The sequence below is a fragment of the Colobus angolensis genome, unplaced genomic scaffold (genome assembly GCF_000951035.1).
Source record: "Colobus angolensis palliatus isolate OR3802 unplaced genomic scaffold, Cang.pa_1.0 Scaffold247, whole genome shotgun sequence".
Lineage (NCBI taxonomy): Eukaryota > Metazoa > Chordata > Mammalia > Primates > Cercopithecidae > Colobus > Colobus angolensis.
The window spans coordinates 618,557-630,662 of NW_012115677.1; the positions used below are offsets into that span (position 1 = coordinate 618,557).

The following is a 12,106-nucleotide window of genomic DNA, read 5'->3' on the forward strand; positions in this document are numbered from 1 at the left end:
GCTGCGGCCAGGCCAAGGATGTGGATTTATAGAAAATGTTCTCCAGCTCAGAAGAGAAGAGTACAAGGCAATTATGGGAACGAGAGCACAGGGTCTAGAGCAAGGCAGTTGGCACATTTCACCAGGCCTTACAAGTCCAATGCACTGCCTGGAAGAGAGCAGGAATACTAGTTTTCTATCACTGCCATAACAATGCCACAAACTTAGTGGCTTAAAACAAACACCTGTTTCTTAGTCTTAATCTGTTTCATGCTGCTGTAACAGATTATCTGAGACTGGGTAATTTATAAAGAACAGAAATTTATTTTGTCACAGTTCTAGAGGCTGGGAAGCCTAAGGTCAAAGTGTTGGCATCTTGTGTGGGCCTTCATACTGTGTCCTTACATGGCAGAAGGCAGAAGGCAGAAGGGAGCGAACCCAGTCCTACAAGCCCTTTTCCTGGTAGTATTAATCCATTCACAAGGGCAGAATTCTCATGACCTAACCACCTCCCAAAAGGATCCACCTTCCATTGGTTGCATTGGGGATTACATTTCTAACACATGCATTTTGGGAGACATGTTCAGACCATAGCAGTTATCTTATGATTCTCTAGATCAGAAGTCCAGTGTGAGTCTCACCAGGCTAAAATACTCTTCTCCATTTGGAAGTGTCCCAGGCATCTCAGACTTTATATATCCTAAATGGAGCTCCACTCTTCACCCCAAACCTGCTCTTCCTGCTGTCTTCCTCATCTTAGTAAATACCAGTTCTATTCTGGTGGTTGCTCATGTCAAAAACTTTGGCGTTTTCCTTAGCTCTCCTTTCTTCTAAGCCCTGTTCAGCAAATCCAGTTGGCTCTACATTCAAAAATTATATCTAGAATCTGATTATTCTCACCATCTCACAATCTCTCATCTGGATCCCTGCAGTAACATATTGAACTGGTTTTGTTTCTTCTTCTCACAATCTGTCTTCTGCACTGTAGCCAGAGTGATCTTGCTAAAACATAAGCTAGATCTGTCACTCCTCTGCTCACCACAGTCGGTTGTCCCATCTCATTTGGAATAAAAAAAACAAAGACAGTATGATGGCCTAAGAGGGTGGCTCTATTACCCTGGTCTTCCTGTGCTCACCGTTACAGGTATTGCCCCCTCACTGGTGTTTTGGATCATCAGAAATCGAAGTTTCCCACCTGGCCATGGCCATCGGTCATCCTGGTGGCAGATTTTAAGTCAAATAGGGGTTCCTGATCCTCCACGTCCTCTGGCTCACTCTCGACTTCTCCTATCGCCATTGTGATAGTCATCAGGGTCTGAGTGTAGGAGATGTTCTTGACTGACTCAATAAGTTGATAAAAACATTCCTCCACAGGGTCACATACTCCTCAACTCAGTAACAAGCCCAGGGTCATTTTCTGATTCTGCTGCTCTTGTACCTAGTCAGACCAAGTAACTGGAACGGCAGCTGTTTCTGTGATGTACACCATTGTTGGAGTTTGAGGAGGGGAAAGATGCTCCTAGAAAAAGGGGAAGGTGGAGTGGGGTCATTTTTACTTTATATTAACCATGTGAGTCTTCCAACATCTCTCTGCTTAGCTGGTCATACTCTTGGGGATTTCATGCATCTCAAAGTACACAAGCATCTTTGAGAACAATTATTTCTTGTTATTGAATTCAGTAGCTAGTAATGAGGTGAAGGACGTAGACAAAGCCTTTCCTTAAAGAATAGCAGGGTTGGGATGGTGTGGTATACACCGGCTTCCTCCCCTTGTGTTGTTCTTGGTACTTAGACGATTCGATATATGCTTTTTAAAAACAAAACTGACACATTTTTAAAAGTTAATGAACGAATAAGATAATAAATTAGTTATGCACAAATAAGGCCTAGAATACACACATCTCATTACTGGAATTCAATAACATTGTGGCCAAGGAAACTGCGAAGGGGGCTAAGATCAGCCCAGGGCCTTTTTAGGACATCTGATGTGGCAGTCGGGTTGATGTGTTGTGTCCTGCTTTTGTCTAATAGGTCATTGCCTGTGAGCAGCAGTATGACTCTTCCTATGACGCTCGCTGTGACGTCTGGTCCTTGGGGATCACAGCTATTGAACTGGGGGATGGAGACCCTCCCCTCTTTGACATGCATCCTGTGAAAACACTCTTTAAGATTCCAAGGTAAGACACAAGATGGCGCTCTTGACCCATTAGTTCTTTGTGAAAGTGTCTAGTTAGAGGGATAATAAATAGTTTGTAAGCAATTTCCCTCCAAACCTGACAAAGCCTGATTGTGAAATATATTTTCTTTGAAAAAACAAGGGGGGGTGGAGGGGGATCGAGAAGAGGATGTTCCTGAAAGATAACATACCCCAAGGAATAATAAGACCATGTTGGAACAATTGCATATTTTTAGCACTCAGCTTTTTCTGAGATATTCATTTTTTGTACTTTGCACGATAAGACTACGAATGGAATTGTGGAATAAGTAATCTGTCTAAATGCTAGTGTTTTCTTTTTAATTACATACTTTCTCTAGTATTCAGTGTAAACATATGTGTATCATATTGCTGTATTCACTCAGACCAGTATTGAAATGTATCAGAAAATGTTACATCAGCACTATAGATCTTACTCTCCATCCCTTAATTTCCATCTCAACGGAAAATTGTGCGGAAAGAGGTCTGTTTGGAGAGCATTTAAGTGCAAGTATACTTTCTATTCTGTGTATTCATTAGGAGTTTGTACAAGAGGTTGGGTTGTGTTTCATTGGAATCGGGCTGATGTGTGGCCAGCTCACAGCTCTAGTTACAGAGAATGAAGCTATCCAGGGACGCCTTCCCAACCAGGGTGCAGATTGAGAGATAATTTGTACCTTCCAAATGTCTCTTTCAAAAGAAGGCTCTGGGCAGGCTGGGAGCCATTTAACTGCCTTAACAATACAAATGTTGACCTTTCCTTATCTGCACAATCACACAGCTATCACAGCCTTTAAAAATTTCTCCTGATTGCAATTTGCATTTCTGATTAGGTCTATTTATATGCAGATGAGGCTCTCTGGTGTTCATCATCATAATGTTATCATTTTATACCTCATCCAGATGTGAACAACCACCAACCACTATTCTAAAAATGATTCCCACCCAAGCCGGAGTTAGTCTTTTTGGCTTTTTCGAATCACAAAAACAGGTCACAGTGATTAGAGGAGCAGACGAAGCACCTGGCTTTTTAGATTAATAGTCTGGTGAGCATTCAAAAGGATATAAGAATGCAGGAGCTAAAAGCTGCATTGTGTACAGTAATAAGTCAGAAAATGGGGAATGGTGTCTGGAATGATTTGTGTGTGTGCTTTGATTTTTTACAAATGGTTTACCCCTCACCATTTATTTAATGTGGCAACATAATTTCCTGAATATCAGGATTAAGGTATAGCTTCTTATTAGCAAAATAATATGTACTTTTGATAAGAGATCATCTGTATTTTTTTTCCTTTCTTGTTATGCATTTGTATATAGACCAGGTGTTCAAAAATTTCTTAAGGTGATAAATGTGAGGCAGCTAAGAGAGAGAGAGAGAGTGTGTGTGTGTGTGTATGTGTGTATGTGTTTAAATAGACCCTTCCACTCCAGTGACTCCACTTAGCTTGCTTCTGTGCCCAGCCAAGCTTCTGATCTCTAATAATCTCTTTATTCTCTCACTACTCATCTCTTCTATCTTGGGAGAAGCCTCTGGATCTCCAGATGTGGGATACGAGTAACTAAGTCTCCACTGCCTGCCTCGGGACAGAGTGGATCCCAAGAATTGGGCAATTGTTAGAAAAGGATCCTTATCCCAACTTAGTTTAAGGCTTTGCTTCTCTCCTCCTAGTGTAACCTCCTGCCCTTTTAATGTCTCTTGGTTCCTGTGCAAATGATGAATCAGATTGAACTAGGCAATGTCAGCAATAATCAGTCAGCAGATTCTCAGTGTGATTATGTGTGCTCATGTGCGTTCAACACTTGCCATTGTCACAACCTTAATGGCTGACTTGATGTTCTTGGATAGGAATGATAAGAGGTTTTATTATTTTAAATCTTAGCATATTTACATACATTGTACAGCTTTCTTCTTCCCCAAACCAGGAAAAATATGTTGGGTTTATATTCACCAAGTTCTTTACTTTAAAATTACCCTGTCAATTAGAATTGCACAGTTCTCTTTGAAGGGTTACGAATTGACCAAATGTGTGTGTCACGTGTGAGTGCTAGTAATTTTTAGTGCTAAAAATGTATCCTTTCCCCAGAAAAGCTCTTTGATGAAAAGTATAGAAATTAAGCATTTATGTATTTTTAAAAGGCACTCAAGTTATTTACCTGTGTGTTTCATTGAAATCGATCTCAGTCAATGCCTGCCTGCCTGCCTGTCTGTCTGTCTCTCTCTCTCCCCCTACCACCTCAGTGGAGAAAAGCAAATGAAAAATAATGGCAAAAATCCTTTGAATCCATTTGGTTTCAGAATTAATTTTTTTTCTATTTGAATGTGACTATTTTCAGTGTTTTGGAATTTCTTGTCAGTGAAACAATGAAATCCATTTCAGGGTGTGCTGGGATCTAGAATACTGTGCGTGGCTTCTTCCTCTGGCTTTCCTCACTGACCTTTTCCCTGCAACCCTTTCTTTACTGGAAATAAATTGAGTAAATTACCAAGTAAGGGAAGAAAATAAAACCTTGACTGAGTCAGGGAAGAAGTGACTTTCACAAGTTGGAAAAAGATTTATGAGTTAATGAAGTGCTGGTTACCTGTGAGCCTGAGATGTCAATAAAACAGGTAATGAGGAAGGTTCCCTGGGTACTGTCAGGAAATAGGAAGCAACTTGCCTTGATGTGGTTGATTTGCCTGTACATGGGTCTCCTTGCTTTTCCCTTTTCTTCCTTTAACCACCTTCTCCTTTCGCTTGACCTTCACATTAGAAGGTCTCACACAAGGTCATCGTGACCTGTCTTTGAAATACTGCGTGACTCACAATCTTTCCCACTTTGCAACACATAGAAATTATCTGCTGATTGGCAGAGCATCCACTATTTACTGAACCTGTCAGCGTGTGTCATCTCGTCTAATGCCTTCGCTCCAAAAAAGTCACCCCTCTCTGACTGTCACTGCTCTGTCTGCTGCTATTTTTCCCCAGGAGTTATAAGAGAGCAAATGAATGAAAATCATTTCTCTCAGCATCAGTGGATTCAGCGCTATCTCATGACTCTTTACTGAGGACTTCTTTAAAATTCCAGAGGCTTAAAAGGATCTTGAAGATGACCTGGATATATTTTTCACTTAAAAAGAGATCCGTTTCATAGATATAATTCAAGAATCAACAGAGTTAGTGGAAATATAAAATTATGTTGGTCTCTTGACAAGCAGGTATCTTTCCTTAGCTTGGAGTCTTTGGCTAATGACCCCCTCAACTTCCATAGAGGGGAGTGAGGAAGGCTGTGGGCATCAGTGTGGTTATGTTCACTGGTCAGTCACTGGGGAGAGCTGCAACATCTGCCCATTTATTTGGGGCCAGGTAGGAGCTGACTGTCCAGTGTCTCGTCACACATTGAATACTTCCACTTTATTCCTTGTGGGAAAATGCAGAATGTTTTCAGGATTCTCAGCAGAAATGTCTTTGGCTGGAAGTGGACAGCACAGGCTGGCCCGAACATTCCAGTCCCTGAAGCTGGTGATTTTCCCTTCCCAAAGAGAATTTCCCTGCAGTACACAATTCAAAAAAAGGAGAGCTCATGATAATCACCAATTTGCATTTTGACTCGTTTCCTTCACTAAATCTAGGTTGTTCCAAAGTCACCTGGACCCAACTGTATTTGTTTCTTAGGGCTGCTACAGCAAATGACCACAAACTTGGTGGATTAAAGCAACAGACATTTATTCTCTCACAGTTCTGGAGGCCAGAAGCCCCAAACCAGTGGGTCAGCAGGGCCACACTCCCTTTGAAGGCTCTAGGGAAGAATCTGTCTTTGCCTGTGCCAGCTTCTGGTGTGTCCAGCTTTTCCCTGGCTTGTGGCAGCATGATTCCAACCTCTGGCTTCATCTTCACGTGACTGCCTTTCCCATGTCTTTGGGTCTTCTTCTCTCATCTCATGTAAGGACATAGACTTAGGGCTTATCCTAATTCAGGATGATTTCATCTGGGGATCCTTGCCTTAATTACATCTGCGAAGATTCTTATTCCAAATGAGGTTACATTCTCAGGTTCTGAGTAGACATATCTTTTGGGGTTCACAATTTAGCCCTTTATACCAACCAACTTTTATGTTTACCAGATTCCCTGAGAAACTAATCTAGGGGCAAGATACAAGACAGTTAGCTCAATGATGATGGAAAAATAATAGCTGCTAAGGTCTGTCAAGTGCTAACTGTGGGGCAGGTACAGTGTTCTGTGTTTTAGATACAGAAATGCATTTAATCCCTACAGCAACTCTGTGAAGTAAGTACTGTCACCACTCTTTTTTCCAGATGAGAAAACTGAAGGATGTTAGGCAGGCTTGCTTCCTCTGGTCATGCACCCAGGGAGGAAAAATGATTTGAATCTGAGAAGTTTGACTCTGAAGCCCACACGTTTTGCTACTACATTGAAAAGTTAAAGCCCTTCCTTAAATTATATTATGTGTTGATGAATTATGTGTTGAGCACTGAGGGGCCTGGGGTATATAGAAATGAATAGAAAGTGGTCCTGCCCTTTAAGAAGCCTACAGTCCAATATCTTTCCTTCTGCTCTCAATTTTAAGCTGACATTACCAACCTGAAAGTTAGAATTTTATTAGCATCATGACTGAATCAGCCAAGAAACTGAAGAGCAGAAATCAAGAGTGTTGTCCTAGGTGAACGTAGGCTGTCCTTGGCTCATTGACTTATGACCCCCAAACCAGAAATCTCTCCCTTCTCCAAACCCCGCTTCAAGCAACCGCTTTTTAATTTCTAATTTAGAACACTTAAGGCAAGTTTTTAAACTAAAGAATTATAGAACACATGTTATATAAAAGCAGAAAAATACTTCAGGATATCATCATTCTCACCCAGAAATTTCTGTCCCATCTCACCTTCCTTGCAAAGCCGTATCTCCCATGTCAGCGCTGTTTCTAGTATAGCCAACACCTTCTCCCCCTTTGCCTTTCTCTTATTTTTTCTCTTCCCTTTCATTTGTTTATTTTTTTGGTAGGAAAAGCTCATTCTTGGTCTTGAGGAACATGGAAATATGTTTCTGGTATCCTAAGTTGGAACACATTTTCTCATGAAAGCAGTATTTTCAATGGTTATTTAGGAGAAAGCAGTAGAATAGCTGAAGTTCTCTACTTTGGATGCATTATTAGGTTTTTGTGGCTAAATAGAACTGTATGACCTGGTCTAAGGACTTAGGCTCTCTCTAGAGCTTTATCCTTATGGAAAAAGAAAATGCTTTCCAAGTTCTAAACTACCAATATACAAAAGCACTTTGGAGCACAATCCACTGGGAACTCGGGAATGCCCGTGTCCTCTACCCTAGGACACCTTTAACTTTGTTCGTCCAGACTCAGGCTTGGGTTGGGTGCTCAAGTTTGCTGTCAAGGAGCACATCAGTTTACTGCCTCCTCCTCATTTATCGGTAAAGGTGAAATGGAGAGAGTTTGGATAACAAAGAGGAGAAATTAGATTTTTGGGAACCTAGGGTCTGGATCCTTGTGGGCCGCCTGGATGCTGGGGGTAGTGGGGCTCAGATGGGCAAGTGACTGCTTGAAACATTTGTGTGTCTATTTGAAAAGCTTCCTCAGGAACTCAGTGCCTACAATCGCCTCTTGTCCTGAAATAGGATCCTTGGGCTAAATTTTTATCTTACATAGACTTTTTTTTTTTTTTTTAAGATTCCTTTTGATTTTGACTTTCCTAATTCACAAACCAAATTGTTCCTATATGGGAAGCAGTAGTCCCTGCCTGCTCCTCAGCTGTGAGATGCAGAGGCAGCGGGGAGCCCTGAGTCACCGGTAATTGTCTCACTATTACAGAATTGTCACAGGACATTTTCCTTTAGGGCTGTGAAATATAAAGAAAAGAAATTAAAACTAAACTATTGTTGAAGTGTAATGAGTGAGGGGTGGTGAGTTTTAATGGCACAGTGAGGCTGGATTTGCCCTGGGGAGTGTTGGTTTCTCTTCACCAACCCAGGTCACTTAGCTATTGGCCTTTTGAGCAATGAATCCTCACAATCCAAGCTTCACTCATAAAATAAGACACGCTAGAAGAATTAACATCATTTAGCATTTATTGAGTGCCTAACAGCAAAAAAAGTTTTAAAATATTCCAAGACAAAAACAATTATTTCTTATGAATCTTTTTCTTTCTTTGGGAGATTTCTAATCCCATTTTTAATGGATTGCCTTTAGTACATACCCTGCTCCAGATCCTCAGAATATCTTCTGGGCCCAGGACTTGACACTCCATTTCCTTGGAACCCAGTAGCTGGAGGCATCTGGCAGAAATGCCCCAGAAGGCTTTCACTCTGTGGAACACATTTCCAAATTATTTTTAAATTCGAGTTGAGCAGCTGGGGCTGTTCAGTCCTATGGAGGTACTGTTTGCTGTTCCCTGCCTGAGTCCTGGCAGGCAGGGAGAATTTGACTTTGCAAGGTTTCATCTGGGGATCAGGTGGCAAAGCAGGAGCATGCCTTCAGGGACTTTGGGTCCCCACCACCACTGAGTAAAGCTCACCCTGAGAGAAAGGCCAGAGGTGCGAGGGGTTGATTCATAGCGCTATCTGTGCCTTCTTCTCATTACCCTGGTTTCATTATTTTGGCACCACTGACTGTGGCTAATTCCAACCCAGCTCCTAAATGATGGAGAGACAGACAAGAGGTAGGCAAGGAAACAGAGCTCAAAATTGTACTAGAGTTGAAGCACCCTGGTTTCCTCTCTACTCCAGAAAACACTAAGGAATAAAAGTGAGGAATAATTCTAACTGCTTTTATGGGTTGGCATAATGGTAGGGGCAGGGGTAAGATAGGGATGAAGTGCAAGGAGGTGATAGTCTTAAGGAATGTTCTCACAGGTGGAGCTGTCCATTCCTGGAGGATCCTAGAGTCAAGTGAAGCCAGTATCATTAGAAGGAAAATATAGTATTGTGGTCCAGCATGGTTGTTTGTATCAGTTAACTATTAGTATGTAACAAACCATCCCCAAACTTCGTTGCTTAAACAACAAACATTTATGATTTTTCATGAGTCTATGGTTGCTCTGGTTCTGCAGATCTTGGCTGGGCTTGCTCATTCAATCTGTCATCAGTTGATGATTTGGCTGTGTTGGTTGGTCTAGGATAGCCTTGGCTAGGATGACTTGGCTCCAGTCCATGTGGTTTCTTATCCTCCAGCAGGCTAGCCTGAGGTAGTTCTCATATTGGTGACAGGGTTCTAAGCATAGATAGAGGAAGGAATAGAAAATTGGACCAGTTTTGCTATCAGGTTGTTACAGTGTTCTACAGTCAATCTGCACGGGTTCAACTAGCAGCTCCATCACTTTCAAGTTCACCAGTGTGAACTTGACCAAGTTACTTCATGTCTGTGTGTCTCAGTGTCCTCCCTTATAAAATGAGGATATGAATAATATCGACCTCACAGAGCTATTGTGGGAGTTAAAGAATGTAAAGTGCTCAGAATAGTTCATAGGAAGCATTCAATTCATGCTGGGTGCTACCAAGGAAAATATTTCAAGGGCATATTTATATTGTAAGGAATTTTTTTTCCCTTGTAGCTGAAGAATTGAAAGCTTCTGTTCAAAAAGAGCCACCCATGAGATCAGTCATTTGAAAGTTTAGCTAATTGATTGATTGATGATTGTATGAGGAATTAAGAGAGAATGAAGGATGATTTTTCAAGTCCCTATTACTTACATTGCATCTATGTGAAAGACTCTGCCATTAGTATCCATTGTCACAACTCCTTTGTAAATAGACACACTCTTAAGAGATGTGGTCACACACACCTCGCCCTCACACACATACATGAATGCTGTGGCAGGAACTGAACATGAGGAAGCAGGGCTGGCCTTAGTCTCCACTCCCATGATGTCTCCAATGAGTGGTGATGCTGTTATCCTCTGAAGAGAACTAGGGCCATGGTACTTTTCCTTTGCTATCAGTTCTATCAGTTTTGTGGTGGCTTTGTGCTTGGCTGCCTCCTTCTATAGGGTCTTTTTAACCCCCTTAGTAGGTTCAATCTTCTCCAGGGTTCTAGAAATTTTTTTGTCTGCGGGTAAAGGGACAGTAGCAGGAGTTCTAAACCTAGGGTCATTGATTCAAAATTGAGTCCCATTTTGCTCCTATTTCCTCTACCACAGAAAATACTTTCTTTTCCAGCCCAACCTGGAAAGGCTCAAAACACTGGCAAAAGGAGAGAGAAAACTGAAGCCAGGTGAGGGGATTGTAAGGAGAGCACCTGGTTGTTGCAGATAAGTTCAGGTTTCTTTGGGGAGGAGTGATACTCCAGGTGCTGAGGGAATATGCAAGTGAGACTGCTGCCCTACTATCGGTGCTCTTAGAATTCTGGGGAACAGGAATAGTATTAGAGGAGTGGAAAAGGGAGAATGTGCTTCAATTCTTCAAATAAGGGAAGAGGGCAGAGCCTGCAGACTACTATCTGGTGAGCTTGACTTTCATCTTGGGATAATTACTAAAAATTTATTTTCTCCTTGAATAGTGTGTGAATTCTTAGAAAGCTGTGATCACTAGGAATTAGCATGGGTTCATTGTAAACAAGCCATGTCAGACTAATTTCCTTATTTGGTGTTATTGTGAGACTGGTATGAATGGGAACTATTTTAGACATAATGTATTTGTATCTTTGGCCTTAAGGAAAATCTGTTGTGATATTTTAGTGGCTAAGATGGAAAAGCATGGACTGGAGAATGGTGGTAGAGATGGAGTCACAACCCGGGAAAGATTGTGTTGAGGAACACTGGATAATTGTGTCAGTATGAACACACTGGCTGGGGGAAAATTGTGTCAGTATGAACACACTGGGGGAAGTTCTGGGGGCCTGAGGCAGGACTCTGCTGACCGTCCTGCCAACTGAACATTTAAAACTATTTAATGAATTGGAGGATATTGGCAGCCTTTCTGTCACATTCAAGGAAAGGGGTGGTTGGTGTGCTGGATGACAGACTTGGAATCCTAAAATATCTTAGTTGTTAAAGGCAATGGAGGTCTCTAATTAGCAAATAGGACCCTCGAAACCGTGGTGAACTGTATAGGCTGAGAGAGCCATGACTTAATAGCCCATGGTGAAAAATGAATTTATTTGTATTTGTAAGCCCAATGGGGGGTCAAACAGTAAAACACCATCTTGCATGAAACATGAGGTTTGATAGAGCATCTACTACCACCATCCCCCAAAGTGACTCTGTCCTAGCCAGATGGAATGATGTCTTCCTTCTGAGTACCACACCAAAACTGCCACAAGGGAATCTTACCCTGGTGGAACTCTAAACCTGAAGCTGACATTTCAAACTGGGATTCAGATACCTGGGTTCTGGTTCTGCTCCTGCTCTGTTACTATTCCATCATTTCACATTTCAGAGGGGAATAAATGGCTACCATTCTTAAGCAAGACTGTTCTGCACTCAGATAGCAGGGCTTACGTAAAGTTTTCTTAAGTATCCTCTCCACATTCTATGGCTTCTCAACAGAGAGGAATGAGAATAGCTACCAACTGCAGGGCTGGGGCCACTCACTACAGCAGCAAGTCTCATCCAGGACAGGGTCCTCAGTCCTTGCTCTAGATGAGAATACCCTGGGAGCTTTAAAAAAATACCAGTGCCTGGGTACTCTTCCCCAGGAATTTCAATTTAATTGGTTTGGGTCAAGTTCAGCATTTATATACAAATACAATTAATTTTACAAAAAAATTTTTGGGATAACATGCCTATTATTGTATATTTGCAAATACCCTAGATGATTCTGAAGGGGTGGAGTAAAACCCTTCCCTGAAACAACTATCAGACCCCTGTTTGTTTTTTTGTTGATATTTTAAAACTATGGAGTCTCCCTCTGGAAATTCTTGCTCCTTCCTTCTCTATTCCCACCCCATGGTTAAGAATTGAGAAATGAGAGATGATATCAGTGGGACTGTGTT

General features: G+C 41.6%; 1 protein-coding gene across 5 annotated transcripts in view; it reads left to right on the top strand.

Annotated features, from left to right (window-relative positions):
- Positions 1 to 12,106, top strand: part of MYO3B (myosin IIIB) — a 501,265-nt gene that overhangs the window by 63,231 nt on the left and 425,928 nt on the right. For all 5 annotated transcript variants that reach the window (XR_001002191.1, XR_001002189.1, XR_001002190.1 and 2 more), the window contains exon 7: positions 2,011 to 2,156. Coding sequence is in view for 2 of the 5 variants with exons in the window: in XM_011945915.1 (XP_011801305.1) it covers positions 2,011 to 2,156 (146 nt within the window). In the remaining 3 variants the exon portion in view is untranslated. The remainder of the gene's footprint in view (positions 1 to 2,010; positions 2,157 to 12,106) is intronic.